Source organism: Anser anser, assembly GCF_964211835.1.
Source record: "Anser anser genome assembly, chromosome: 3".
Lineage (NCBI taxonomy): Eukaryota > Metazoa > Chordata > Aves > Anseriformes > Anatidae > Anser > Anser anser.
Genome location: NC_139722.1, coordinates 57,216,007 through 57,231,899, shown reverse-complemented (window position 1 = coordinate 57,231,899; position 15,893 = coordinate 57,216,007). Strand labels below are relative to the sequence as shown.

The following is a 15,893-nucleotide window of genomic DNA, read 5'->3' as shown; positions in this document are numbered from 1 at the left end:
ACAGTTATGACAATCACATCTAATCCTCGACTGCTCATTGTTGGTGAAGAAAAGTCAGTTTTTCTCTGTCTGGTCTCCTTTTACTGCTATAAGAAAGATAACAGATAAATATGATTTAATAAATGATAGTTAAATGGAGGCCACATGTTGCCTGTCATCTAAGTAACCTGTTCTTTAAAAATATCATTGTAAGAAGAGTGGTGACATAAAGTGCTTGTTGTAAAGGAATTTGAGAAAAAAGGCAATGGCAGACACTGCAGGTCAGAAACACTGAAGGCTTTATTGGAAAGCTGTACCAAATAAATGTTTGATTTGGCAAAAGCGCGCCACTAGGCAGTGTATTATGAGCTTTGACTTGTCCATCACCTCATAAAAGCCACATGAAATTATGACAAAGACGTGCTTTTAGAAGTACTTTTAATAAATAATAAACATATAGCAAAACTAAAATTTACAGTACGTATTGTTTGAAAATAAAAAGTTGAAATCAAGAAGCCTTGAGGGAAGCTCTGAGAAGCAAGGGGCCTGCCCCCAGCAGTGTGCTGCTGCAGCACATAGAGTCTTTCCAGCAGTTCACAGGCTTAAACGTTTTCTGCTTCGTAAATTTATTTTGGTGCAACACACCAAACGCTTGAGACCCCCATTACTGCTATTTGACAAGATACGAGTTAAAAGAAGAAAATCTGCATTCAGGTTTCCAAGCAGATGGGGGCAGGAGGAGGACGGATGAGGAAGATTCCCTGGGTTAGGCAGGGAGCTCAGAGAGGAGCCATCAGCCAGGTTGGCTGCTGGCCAAGGTAAAACCCAGGGCCAGGCCCATGCTGCATTCACCAAGCCTAAACCGTCTGGGCAGAGCTCCCCTCAGGGGTGGCAGGGCCTTCCTGTCACAGAGGGAACATTTAATGGCTGCAGCCAGCCTTGGGCCTGCACTGGACGCTGCCCTACCTTTGCCAGCTGGGGTTTCTCATCCCGGGCAGGCCCCAGGAGGCAGCAGGCACCCCGCGGCTGGGAGCCAGGCCGGGCAGGGGGTGCCTAGGCTGGGTGGAGTGGCCACTTGGCCCCCGCTGGCAACTCCCAGCTCTGCCCCGCTCTCTACAGGTGCCGCATTCCTGTGGCCGCCCCTGTCAGCCTTGCCAAGGGCAATGGGTAGCATGAGTTGGGCCATGCAGTGATGTTGGGACTGGGGTTCAGGAGGCAGTGGGTCACCAGTATCATCATTAAAACCCATCCACAATGAGATTTCAGACTTGATGCCACCCTTCACTAACATGTAATATTTCTTTATCCGCCCCCACAAGCCACCCCAAACCACCACGCAGGCAACTAGATGCATTATAAACGTACTAAAAAAAAAATCATAAAATGAAGAGTGTACGAGCGATCAGCAGAGCGTTCTCCATTCAATCACACAAGGGTGCTTCCTAGTCTTAATTGGCTTTATGATTTCATTTTGATATACTACGCTTTTCCTACAATCCATTAGGATATTGGGTAGTGTCCAGTATTTTTCAACATGAAAGAGAATAGAAAACTTCATTTTATAAATAAAATGTGATTGATGAGACAGAAGGCAGACAAAAGTGGGCAGTGGGCATCTAAAATTGCAGCTAAGAGACAGCGGCTTCTAGAGACAAGCAATATTACTTATATGCAGGTAGGTCAAGGAGGTAAAGCCTAGACTGGTACAGAACATGGACTTCCATGTGTTTTATCACTCTTAAGGGATAATGAAAACAAAGCTTAGCTTCAGATCCTTTAATATTACAATAGTGTAATTGTTAAGGAGGAGGGAGAAAAACAGCCTGGGCTGAGGTGATGAGTGGATCCAAAAGAGGATAAGGGGGCAACCTAGGTGAAAATTAGGTTGAGGCAAAAACATTGCTCAGGTCAGGAAACAAAATGAGGTGGTGGTGAGAACAGCACGCTACACAGTGGGCAGGCTCAAACCACTTCTCAACTTTGCAAATCAGCGTCTTACCTGTCAGCATGTCTGCCTGAGAAGTGGGATAGTGTTTCCCACAGGCAAGTAGGATAGGGGAGGCCATCCCCAATGGATAACTGCTGTAGTTTATTGTCACGTTCACCCTACCTAGTGACCTTCAATATAATGATAATAAGAGAATGATCTAGAAATACAGCACTGGATCAAGGCTCCAGGGAGCTCAACATCCTACCTCTGACAGTAAAATCAGATGTTTGGGAAAGGATGCAAGATAACACAACCAAACACTCCTGTCCAGGCCTCCAAACATTCGAGTCAAAAATGGGTTTCTTTTATAACCTGCTCTGCTGTCCACATCACCATGTACAAAATTCCTTGGCAGGAGATTCCACCAGTCTTTCACTGTTTGCATAAAGACTAATCTTTTCTTTGTTACAGATTCTGCTAGACTCATTTAATGCTTTCTAGTTCATCTGATAAAGGAATACTCAGTCACTACTTTATCTTTTCTGCTGCACTCAAATACAGAGGCATTTATTAAAATCATAATTATGTATCAGTTGTATCATTTCAGTGGTGACGAGCCTTCTTCTACTTCACTGTTCATTGTCAAAATGCATGCAGTTGATTGTTTCTCTCATCTTTACTCTGTCATCAGCATTTTGTTACCCCATCACTTGCCCCTTTCTTCAGATTGCTTTACAAATATATTTGAGAGCAAAGTCCAAGCAGAGATCTCTGCAGAATTTATTTGACATCCTCCTTCACTGCAAGAGCTACTAACTCCTGCCCTGTTTACCTTCCAACAACGCAATGTCCATGTGAGATACTCTTCCTTATCGCACATCTACTTAGTTTCATTTGATGAACTCCAACAAAGAATTTCAGAATAGGGTATATAAACAAGATGACTTAAATGCATACTTGCTGACCCTGCCAAATAAACTTGATAGGTTGGTGAGGATGTTGACTTTTCCAAAGCATGACAACTTTACCCATGGGCTGCTAATTCTAGTTTTTAATTATGTTCTCATTAACCAGTATTTCACATGTCCTACATTCCAACACATCGGTGCCTGTTTGTGCTGCTAAAGCCAAAGAACTAAGCAAACACATGACAAATTCAAATGGATTTATTCAAAGTTTTTTGAATGTTAATTTAGTTATTAATAGTTAAATGTAATTTCTTACAAGCAGGTACAAATCCATTCATTATCATTACACATCTATTTCCTTTACTCACTATTTGAAGCACCCACAAAAGCACTCGTCAATCATTGGAAGGGAAGTGTCTGAAGTTATGGTTGTGGTTCTGTAATTTCTGTAGAGCACATTTGTCCTATTAGAGAAGTATCAGATTTATAATCAAAACCTGCTTTTCTGTCTCTTGTCAAACAGTTTGAGACTGCAAATGAGAAGTAAATCTAACTTCAGTTTCAGTTGTAGGAATATTACTTTGTTTGGACTCCTGACCATCGTTTCATTGCTGTAGATTGCACGCTAAAATTCCTGCAGATAAGGAATCTCTGGTATGATGCCCTTGACATTTGGTTGCAAGTCTTGGCTGTTTTGGGGGGACTTAAGAGAGAAAGTAGACAGATTAATCATTGCCAAGAGGCACCTAGCATGGACTTCAAGCTGTGTATTTCACTGCCGTGATCCCCCCGCCCCTATTCTCCTCTCCAGCTTTGCATCATACAGAAACAAAATGTAGAGGAGTGTGTTACCTTGTCTGCTACCTGTCTGCCTGTGCATGAACATGTAAATCCTATTTTAAAAAGTGTTTAAAAATGCCCAACACATTAGGCAAAACTTCACATCAGTATTGTCAGTTCACTAGCATGGAAACTAAGACAAGTTCCTTTTGAGAACAACACCTGGTTCAATTAATAGCCCACCTTTCAATTTTATGGCTAGCTACAGTAAAGACTACTTTATCTAAAAGACTGTCACTGAACAACGGAGCTTAGAAAGTGGTCCTACAAGGGAATGGGAAAATTGGACTATGGCATTTTTTTCCTCATTTTTATTAGGTTACTTTATGCTAAAACATGCTTCACAGGAAACTAAAATTGTGTGTTCTTGTGTATTAATTTGCTTTTAAAAATGAAACCAGTAGCATATGGATGACAAAACCTAGCATTTTTTTAATATAAAAATTACTGTCATTAATATTTTTACCTCTGATTTAACTTCAAATTTTAAAATAGACTAATATTGTAGTGATTGTAATACAGTGTGAAGACATTCTGAAGTACATGTCTTTCAATACATTTAAAACAAATGATTACATAATAATCATAAGATTATAGATTTAATCAGGACTCCTTGGAGCTGGCTGACTACCATTCATGCATACAATTGTTTGGAGAAAAAGACTGAAACATTCAGACATTTTTTTCCCTTTTTCAAAACTTTATTAGGTAGACATTACTAGATGACATTGTAAAACCCCTTGTGTGCAAGTGAATGAACTCTACAATACACGTCTTCCCACAATTCATTAAATGCACCCCTGCCTCCCCCCTCCCCCAATTTCTGAATGTTAGTTCTAAGACAGGTGGAGTGCATTCAAATGCTACTTTACATTCTTCCATTTCATCATGGGGAAGCACTTCTTAAGTTTGTTAATAACAGGGGATTGGGATATCAGTCTAAGTGAAAGGAATGCCTTGAAAATAAATGAAGTACCGCAAGTTTTGACTTACGAACTTCACTCTCAAAACAGACACCAGATTCATCGCACAGCCTTTTAAATTAAACTGCCTACCATGAATGTGATTGTATTTTGCAAAGTGAAGCAGTACAGAGACATACCTACTACTGAATACTAGTGAGGTAACATTTTGAAAATAAACTGTTAAAAAATTCACTTACTTTCAAAAGGTCCTGTCCAGCAGGACAAACATTGGCAGAACATCTTCCCTTGTATCCATGCATGTACATGTGCATATACAACCTGTGTCATTATAGCTTTTTAAAGAACAGGATTTTAATTATACATTCATCAGTACAAGTTTAAAATCAGACATTACTATGGCAGATTCAACAGAAGACTTCAGTGAGTTGTCTCTAGACCTCCTAAATTAAAAGGCACTCTGAAGAGGGTAGCAAAAAACAATCCTTACAAAACATCGACACAAAATGAAACAGCCACAAAGGTAGCATACTCAACAGTGGTTATTGGTATAAATTTGAAATACCAACTTGAACATTAATTATTTGTAAAATATTGCCCAGGAATACTGAATATCTTTGTCAAATTTTAGCATGAAGACCATTGTTGCTATACTATGCAACAAATATAATTATCAGCTAAAAGCAAAAGACGGGTAACAGAAAAACTTAACAGCATTTTGGTTGTGTGCCTGCTGGTCTTAAGAAAGCAGAATGACATTCAAGGAAATAACTTCTGAAAATAAACAGTAACTCTTGACAGTAATGACATACTTTGATACATGGTGCCTCCTATTCAGTGGGTTATAGAACGAGTTAATGCCTAGCAGTTGGAGATAATACTGAAATAAAAGCTACTAAGATATTGTGATAATTCACTTAAAATTTTATTCAGTATCACACTAAATCAAATTACCTATCACCAAAAACTTCAGATTTGTAAGCTGAATCCTGATTAAGCACTTGTGTATGATGCTTCATGAAGAAATAACACTCTAAGTGACAGCCATATCACTAATTAAGAACTCCATGGGGGAAAAAGGCCTCTTCTACTGTTCTAAAAAAAACCCTCATGAATTTCAGGAGAAAAGGTCCTAGAAGATAATCTTCTCATCTTCATTTCTTTTTCTCCTTCACAAACTCTTAGTGGAGTAAACTGAACATAGTGAAACCGTTTTACGATTAAAAAGTATTTATCGTAGATTCATAAACATCATTTTTCATCTAACCCTCACCAGTTACCAGCTGTCAACTTCCTTCCAATAATTAGTATTTTGTAGCTCCAACTTCTTTTTTTCCTAAGATAATTTGTAACAGAATTTCATATAACTCGGGATAATTTTATAAAAGTAGCTTATTTTGGCACCTGACTTCAAATAGATGGACAAAAAAGTGGGAGCAATGTTGGTAAAAAAAAAAAAAGCAGATCCTTTAGAAAATCTAGATCACAAAAGGCAAAATTCCACCGACCTCTGGGACAGTAATCCCAGAAAAAGAAAAACCCTACAATAGACATTTTGAAGGTATCTGAAGATGGTAAAATGAATTATGTTATTTTTCCATATCATCTTGCAATGAAGGGCAGGGCAGAGATTCAAGAACTGCTCCACTGACCTCCCTTGATGGTTTGGTCCATCAAGGTATCTGCTCCAGAGGAATTACAGACTTGTACGAACAGGATACATTAGTTCAAGTTGGATACCACTGAAATGCTGTTAAACTGCTCCAAACCTCAACCTAGCCACAGTGCGTCCCTGTGCACAGAGTGGTGTGAACAGGACCCATTAGAGCCTTGGAGTTTGAGGTTACACATACTCAAGGCTCTGCTGTAACTTAACTTCAGTTGAAGTCTCTTTTCCAAAAAAATGCATGTTCTTTTTAGTGGTTGAAAACTCCTAGCTGAGTATGCTGGAAGACCAAACTCATTCTGACAACACATATAAGATGCATTTCTGCAGAAGTCTGAAGATGAATAGGAAGTTAGAAAAAAAATATTTCTGAAATGAGATGAAGATCAGCAGATTAAAATAGGTATGCCAGATTAACTTTGCCATTCTTAAAAAAATACCTTGTTCACTCACAACGTTCTTCAACCTTCTGAGCAAAGCAGTACTTAGTTTGGCTTAACATGTCTGTGTGTAGGACTACTTTACAGAAATCCCCATATTGCTCTATCGGGGGAGGGTGGAGAACACCTTTCCTTTGTTTCAAGCAATAAGGCACTTACACGTATAACATTTTTCTCATACAAAACACAATACTGGAATTCAAGTGTTGATTACATGGACATTGCCTGCCTCCAGTTTTTATAGCCTTACTCTTAGTCATGCAGAAAGTTCTGATCACTAATGCATACAGATTTTATATAGCCCAAATGTGGAATTAGAAATTCCTTTCTTAATGAATCTGGATTATTTGTCCAGCATTCTACTTGTGCCAGAAGCACCTCAACTAAAAATGATCTATTGTTTCACTATCCATTCAAATTAACCTTATTTTAAGGGGAATTCTTCACATTAAGATAAAAAAGAGATGGGACAGGAAAGATTTCTCATTGACTTCTCAAGTAATTAAGATGAAGTTCAGCTTTGACAACCTTCTCAGAAACACAGATCATTTTTCTTCTTCTCAACACCTATTATTTATTCTCATCTCTACCACAGGCAAAATACATTTCAACAAATACCTTAAAAAAAAGTTATTTGGACTCAGATGATTAGTTATGTAACAGAAAAGGCAGTTTAATTAAATTAAAAAAATGCAAAACTAGAAGCCCTAAAGAAAAACAAATTTCAACAGTTTGCGTTTAAGTTAAATACAACAGAGAATCTTTTCCTGGTATAGCTCAGCAAAATCTTACTTAAACCACTTATTACATGATCATTTTCCACGATCCAATTTTGTCTGTGGCTATTTTCACAAATCAGTTTCAAATTATGAAATTTGGAAGTGAAAGGAGAGCATTAGAAATAAAATGTATAATAAATAGAAATATAGTAAACATTTCATTATGAGATGGTAAACAGTGAAACGGAACATCTACTCTGTCCTTGCAATTTCTGAACATGAAGTAGCATAATGTAAATCGATATGAACACTTTACTGTGCATTTTTTAATGCAAAAAGATAGCGACTAAGGACTGAATCCATCTGTTTACCCACAGCTTGCATAAGAATAGAACAGTTCAGTTGGAAAGGGCTTACAGAGATCATCAAGTCCAACCGCCTGGTGACTTCAGGGCTAACCAAAAGTTAAATCGTGTCACTGGGCATGTTCAAATGCCTCTTGAACACTGACATGCTTGGGCTATCAACCACCTCTCCAGAAATCCTATGCCAGTGTTTGACCACCTTCATGGTAACAAATACAAAAGAAGTTTCTTGACTGCATCTGCACTTTTACAAGGCAGGTTTAAAATACGTGGACAGATTGTTTAGATGCTGTAAGTAGATTTTCATTCTAAACATAAGGTAAATGTGTCATTGCATTATTAATACGATCAGTTAGTAACAGAAGGATAAAATAGCAACAATACTGTTTTCAGTTTGCCAAGTTTTCAGCAAGATAAAGATTGAATGGGGCTAGCATGCAACAATGTTCAAAGAGGTATGTGCAAAATCAATTTTTATGCAAAAAAATTATATGTAAAATGCATTTTTTATGCAATAACTTTCTCCTCTTCTGACTGTGATCCATAGAACACACTTCAGATGTACATTTAATTTTGATAAGCCAAGTAAGCTCCAAAAAAGTTTATTCTGTGTTTTTAAACTAATTATTATTACACCTGTTCCTTATTTTATTAAAGGAAGATATATTTAGATGTGAACAGTTGGAATTATATTTAGAAATTTATGTATTTATTTTTAAATAGGGAATAAGTAATTAAAGCTTACTACAAATGTTCACCTTTGAAATCAGAGCATGCACCGATTTCATTTCCCTACGTTATGGTGTTTCACTGTCTGGCTAAGAGCATTAGTGATTAATTGCCTAGTATGAGCACTCCACTCCTTACTGGAGAGAGTGTACAGATCCTGAGCCCATATGTACAGAATAAGGAAGAAACAGCTAAGAAGTTATAATCCTACGCATTTGTTAGTTTGTGGATTTTAATTTTAAAAAAGTTTGTGGGTGTTGTGTCAGCTTCAGCAGTGAAAACACTGCTAGTCTTGCCTTTGAATCAAGGTGCAGCTGTTTTTTCATCTAACAATAGCACAAGCCAGACAAACCAGCAATATAACTTTTTAAATATGTGCCGTCTTTTTCAAATTTATGTTAAGTCTGAGAAATATTAAACATCTGTATTTCCAATTCTTACACTGTGTTAACATCTGTTACACCAAAGACAGCAGAATTTTAAAATGTTTAATGCTGCCTGTGGATGTTGTTTCTTATGTTATTGGTGACTCAAAGCATTAAGGTCTCTTATATTAAAAGCTCGTATTCATTCCCCATACAAATTACTTGAATAAGAAAGCTGTTTGGAAAATCTTCCCTATGTCCTGCCCTCTCCTGCACTTATTAGACAACCCTAGTAGTATTACTCTGCAAGTGAGAGAATGGTCATTATGATAGTTTGCACTTCTTCAGAAATAAAAGATTTCAAGTTGCTGAACAATACTTATCAACAATGGCTGCCAAGATGTTTTCTAGTATTTTGGAACACTGAACTATTTTGGACTATCAAAGTATTTTGGGCCAATTCTGTGCTGGCACAGAAAGGGATATAACCTTCCTGGTTTAATGCAGCTGTGGCTGATGTTAAGAGCTGACCCACTGCAAGTGTAAGGCTGCAAAATTAGAAGAAACAGAAATCTCTCTAGTAACTTCCTCATGCGGGATTCTTTCCATCAGCAAAACCAACAGAAGACTAATACAGATTATAAAGTAACAGTAATCCATGGTTCTCATCCACAACTTGGCACCACACAATTATTATCATACCAAGAATTATGAATGATGCAAGGTCTGCTCAGGAAACAAACCGCCACAACTAAATTAAAAAAAAAAACAAAACAAAAAAACCAGCTCAGCCTATTTGGCCATTGAACACAAAACAGTTTCTCAGATCTAACTGAGAAACCATTCAATCACTGGAAAATTTGTATCCTCTGGCAGAATCACTCTCTCCTACCCACCACTGAACATCACACAAACTAAGGCAGTCTTCGGAAGAACAGAAAGCCCTCTGGCTAAAAGGAACACCTGACAGTGATCCAAAATACCCTCTAGTGGAATTGGCAGTAGTCCCTACAAATTAATATTTTTTAATAAGTAAAACTTCACATTGATCAAACTTTCAGAACCAATAACTAGATGTAAATTAACAAACAAGCAAACAAAAAGCTATCATACCAGGAAGAGTTATGAAGTAAGCATTAGTAACATCAAAAACAAATGCAAAATCCTCTCTTACGTACACATACATTTGCACTGCCCCCGAGGAAGATAATAGATCAAAGTGCACTGTATTTTAATGAAATTTGAAAAATGAGTATACTGCTATATAATAAATGCGATGAGAATTGAAAAGTAACAGTATTTCTTCTGCAGAACTAAAACTGATAGGTCAGCCAAAGCACTCAATTGCACTCCTGCCTCTTGCTTGTATTCTTAGTTTCCTACTCTCACCTGCAAATAGATTTACAAGAAGGAAACATACAATTATTTTACAGTCACAAACTGGATGACCTCTGCAAATGCATGTAACTATATTCTGAGAAGCTGCAGCAGGAAAAATCATCCAGCCATAGATATGGTTGAGCAGCCCTGAAACTTGACCCAGCTGGTGAAATCTCCTCAGTCTAGAAATAAGGCTAATGCTGAATGGATTTAAGCACTTAATCTGAATACGGATATTGGTGAGCAAGAACTTCTCAGAAGAATAAATAGTCTTGAATATGGTGAAACAATTCAGCATAAAGTAACATGTAATCTGCCTTAACAGGTTAATTTGACTGTCTGATGAAGTTTCCTGCTAACAAAGATGGAGTGGAACAGTCTGATGGCTTCTTAAGTGTACAGCTACAAAAACCAAAACACCTTTAGGTAGTGGAAAACATCCCTGAAGTTCCTTACAACTAAGCTTATCCCATTTCCTTAAAACTTACCAATTAATGATTGTAAAATAAATGGCATGACTTTGATGTCTGTAAGATTTCCTACGATGAAGTGAAATGATAATGCAGGAGCTGAGATGTATGTGCCTTTCCCTCCACTCACAACAACATGCTGTTGAATGTAAAATAAATGCAGATCTATTATCTTCCCTTTATGCTCTTTATTCTAGCATCTTAATTTCTGATTTTACTGAACTCACGGGAACTGTGAAAATGGCAAACAGCAGAGAAAACAGCTAAGACGACAAGAGTATCTCTCATACTCATAAAGAAACAGGAAAACAAAGGAAATTAATCTACTGAATAGTTAATTACAGATAATCTCAAGTACTAAAATATTCTCAAGTGGAATAGTTTGACACCATATTACAGACTGCATTGCAAAACCAAATCTATTTTTTATTTATATATATATATATATATGCATCTCTCACTCTCTGAGGTCTGAAGGTTTGCTAAATAATACAAAAATATCTTCATCATTTGACATTTAAAGAAAGGAATAAGAATCCCTGAGTAAGCCAAAGACAACTGATATGTACGGCCTCAGAAAACACACTCAAAAACAGGACTTGATTTTAAGGCAGCTTCCAACCTGCAGGTAGAACACAAATAGAAAACTGATGTGTCATAGAAGAAATTTAATTAGCAGGTGCATTTGCATTGAGAATAGTATTTGAACTTTACTTCTAAATGTCATTGCTTCCTAGCTTAATATGCAAGTCTTAGAAAGATACTGTTTCTATTGATAGGACAACAGGGTCAACATGCCCTTCAATTCAAATGAAAAAATTAAGTACTGTTGACTGCCACGGTGTGCTTGTATGCACTGTTTCAACAAGGGGAAAAGAAAAAAAACAAAAACAACAAACCAGGAAAACAAACCAGAAGTTGACTGAAAACACACATACTAGCCATCTACTGAAAGCTGATATTTGTGTTTCCAGGTAACTAAAATTATCAGTTTCTTCCACTGAGGCTTTGAAGTCAAAGTGAGTATCTTACGATATCAGAGTATCGTGGGGGGGAAGCAGACTATTTACTTGAAAAGTTACAAATCGATTCAGATTTAATAATACATTTTCAGAGAAAGTGGTGCAAAGTACATCCTCTCAAAAGATATGCTGTTTGTGAGCCTAAATTTTGAGGTCTGTACACTAAAGACATTGCTCATCTTCCTGCTTCCCCATCTCCCACATAAATATGTATATATTACACACACATACATATGTATCTTCAAACACTCAAAAAAAGTACCTTCACAGTACAAATCTAATCTTCAAGATCACCTTTTTTTTTTTTTTTTAAGTACAAAGTAGATATTTCTCTTATTCATTTCCTCTCTTTAGTGTACCAGTGTTCTGCTCACACAAATTTACTTTATTCTATTTTCTTTCAGGTTTATTTGTATGACAAATTTGGATTGTAACTAGAAATGAAAAAACTCTTTGCTGATTCTTGACTCTGAATTACATTGCTCTGATGGTGATGTGCCAAGAAAAAGGTCCAGTGACAAACAGTGGTTCTCTGAATTTAGGAAAAGAGAGCACAGATCACTATTCTCTTCAGATCTGTAATGCACCAAGAGCAGCAACACTGGAAGCAGAGAAAAAAAGTGAAATGGTCTAACAACTCATGATCCCTTCCCTTACTCAAAATTCACAAATTTTCCTGAAGAGACATCAGTGGATCCTCTAAGACTTATGCAGGCTGCTTATAAAACAAACATACATGCTGTTTAGGTTACAAAATTCCACCAAGTCAATCTTCACACAACTAGTGTGTAGCATTTGTACTATATGTCAAGTCAGAAAAGAAGAGCAGGTTTCCAGCTTCCCTGCAAACAAATTTCCTTGCACATTCTGTGTCACATTTCAGTGGATATCAGTGGCCTGTTCTATCTCTAGTTACTTCTTGTTATCTAATCCCTTCAAATCTTTTTTTGTACTGAGGGAAGTTCAAAATGCTGTACTCCTCTAACAAATTCGTCACCCCTCACAATCAATATTATTGGAGTGTCAAAAAAATAAATATGAAAGCAAATCCAATCAGCATATTTGTAAGTATTACTGAGTTTCAATAATAGTAATAATAATAATGTTTCTTTTTGAGGCACTATTATTTGGCTGTGGCAATCCATGCCGCACAAATGTGATCTACACTCTTGCTTGCTAGCAGGACGACTCAGAAGATAACCAGCTGTCATGTTCTGGCATGTGACGGGGTTTTGGTATGCTGAACAGAATGCTGTGTGATGGAAGTTATTTACAGAAGTAGTTTTTAATACCAAAAGTAGTATGCTCAGTGTACAGTAAGAGTCCAAACACTTCTAAGCATTTCCCCCTTAAAGGCCGACACTGAAGTTAAACGGAGCACATTAGCAGTAAAATGCTTTCTTCACAGGCCAAATCGGTAGTAGAGTTGTGGCTACAATACAGACTTTGATTGTCTAGTTCAGAAACTTAGACTTAAATCTTCGAAACAAAAACCAACCCTCCAAAGTAATAATAATAATAATAATAAAAAAAACATTTAAAAAGCAGCAGTCAGGGGGCCCATCTTGTTCAGAGTGCACCAGAGCAAAGAGGCTTTCTGGTCTGCAGTAGTGTTTCAGCTGAGGGAAGACGGCAGGAGATCCCCCACTTTTCTTCCAGGGCGGTGGCTGTGATGCTGTTACCAGAACTGCATTGCTCTGCAGCACAAACCGTGTATAGCCCTTGCAGGACCAGCTTAGTTCAGGTGAGTATGGCCCATCCTTACCAGGGCATACCTGTCCGTGACCTCTTCCTCTGCTTTTTACAAAGGCAATAGATAGGAAACACAAATAAACCTGCCAAAATAAGAAAATAATAAGAAGGCCATAGTTAAATGAAATCTTTTGTGCATGCACTGTATTCTTTCAATATATGTAGAGTACTAAGATGCAGCTTTCCATGTCTTAAGAGAATTTAGACAAGGTATTTGGGACAAGCAGAAGAAAATACTAGCCTGCAACAGTCTCTTTGGCAACCAGTTAAAATAAACTAAACAGAGAAAGTGTAGAAAAAATTCCTGCTAACCCCACTTCCCATCTCTGACAAAAATTTATTCCTGAACTACGGTTTGTTGTGTATAAGATACAAAGTTAAAAGCTTTAACAGTACTTTGGAAATTCTTAGATCTGACTTCAAGGTTGATTTAATTTAACTCATTTTCATAAACATGTAACATGCTAAGACATGCCTACTTATAACTTTTTAATTCAAGGTTCATTTCTTCCTCTGCAGATTATCAATACTTTAAAAATTCTCTTAACCTTTAATTCAATCAGTTTCATCTTCATTGAAGGAATTATATACAAATTATTCATTTTACAAACATCCTTATTATCTATTGTGAAGTAATACGAAATATTTATCCCTGCCCAGGCAGGGGACTATATTTTTAAAAGTCTTTTGAGAAAAAGCCATAAATGACAAAAAGCAAACAAACAAAATAATAATAATAATAAACAACACCAACCACAGATTTATTCAAGTGAGAAAATAGTTTGTTAGAAGAGGCACTCTTTCAAGTCCAGAGGAAAAGTATCACCTCCTTTCTCTTACCACCAGCTGGGCAAAGAACAGATTTATGAGAATAACTGCATCCACAGTTAATACAAACGCATTAACAGAGTTTTGATACTATATCAAATTAATTCATGGTACATCTTTTTGTGCTTGAATCCAATTTGGCAGCCTATGCATTGAATCAGGCTGAGACTGGCTGGTAAGATTCTAAAGACAAATTAATTTAGAAAAAAAGGCACATGCTTTATACTAAAAGTTTATCTATGAAAATTGTACTCTTTTTTTTTTGTGTCCATCTCTAACAGATAAAAATGCTAAGATGTCAAAGTCATAGATAGTAACTACAAAATCAGACTCATTCAATATGTATAATTCTTACCTATTACAACAGCTATGGCTCCCAGTGCCAGTCCCAGAACCAGTATTAGGGGTGTAATGAGTAGTTTTCCAGCTGAAACACAAAATTCATTAACAATTCAAAGTAAGCATTTTATTTTTCCCTTTTGAACCACCCATAAATGCTTGTATATCTGACATCTCAAAAGCTGGTTTATTTTTTAAATACTATGTTAGGATACCCATTGCTAAAGTCATTATTAAAAACTGAACTTGGAATCCTAATTATCTTTCTTGTGTTGAAGAGCAGTATCTCTCTCGCTTGCTCTCTTTCTCTGTTGGCCAGATGGCTAGTTCAAAGATGTAACTTGTCTTAGTAGCTTGAAAACATTGCAGAATAAGCATTTTACTGATATATCAGCAGTTTGAACAGGAATTCAAGATTAAACAATACTCTACGTCAAGCACGTGTTTGAAAGATTACTTATGGAAAGGGAGGAAAAGTGAGTTTGTTACCTCTCTCTTCCCTACCCTACCCTCTCTCAAGTCACTTGTATCAGATTTCAATAAATGGATTACTTCATTCAACAATGACGTAAACCTCTCCATAACCTGAGCCACTAATTTGGGCAGTCTGAAGGAAAAATGAGATACTCTGGAAATATTTACAGTGGTAAAATGAATTGGTTCTTTTCACACTTGTTTTGATAGTTTTTAAATTTCACAGGAGTGTTGTGGGTGGGAAACATTAATTCCTAGAAGGAAAAATTGGCAAATATTATTGGTATTACTCTAGTTGCTAGGCATCCTAATGGTCGACCTTTTGGGGACTCCACTGCACTGCATTCTGTAATCACAGAAGTTGTCATTGCCTCAAATAAATTATTCAAGTGTAGACTGAAGAAGGAACGTGATCAAAAACCTCAAGAAAATACCAAAAAAGTGATTAAAAACATTAAAAAACATTACTGAAGCCCTTAATCTCAAAAAAGTTTACAGAATTCTGTTTTGAGGTATAAACTCTCTATATACTTTACTAATAACCATGTAATTTGAATGTTAGAAAACTACGACATGTTTGGTACCAAAATTATTGAAAACTTAAACCACTGAACTAGTGACTAAGTACACAGCAATAGATTCTGCAGAAGGGCTAAGCAAGCTTTTGACTGGAGTCACCTCTTTGCTCACATAAACAATGCTTCCTAAGTTAATTCAGTTTAAGAACTCGTTTACTTACATTTGACACACTAACTCAGAACTGC

At 36.8% G+C, this 15,893-nt stretch overlaps 1 protein-coding gene across 1 annotated transcript in view; it reads right to left on the bottom strand.

The window, feature by feature from the left end:
* Positions 1-7,334: 7,334 nt before the first annotated feature.
* The window catches only part of RNF217 (ring finger protein 217), a 60,138-nt gene continuing 51,579 nt past the window's right edge, over positions 7,335-15,893 (bottom strand). The window contains exons 5-6 of the mRNA XM_083831582.1: positions 14,672-14,743; positions 7,335-13,571 (exon numbers count right to left, since the gene is read on the bottom strand). Of these exons, the coding sequence (XP_083687708.1) occupies positions 13,498-13,571; positions 14,672-14,743 (146 nt within the window). The 3' untranslated portion in view covers positions 7,335-13,497. The remainder of the gene's footprint in view (positions 13,572-14,671; positions 14,744-15,893) is intronic.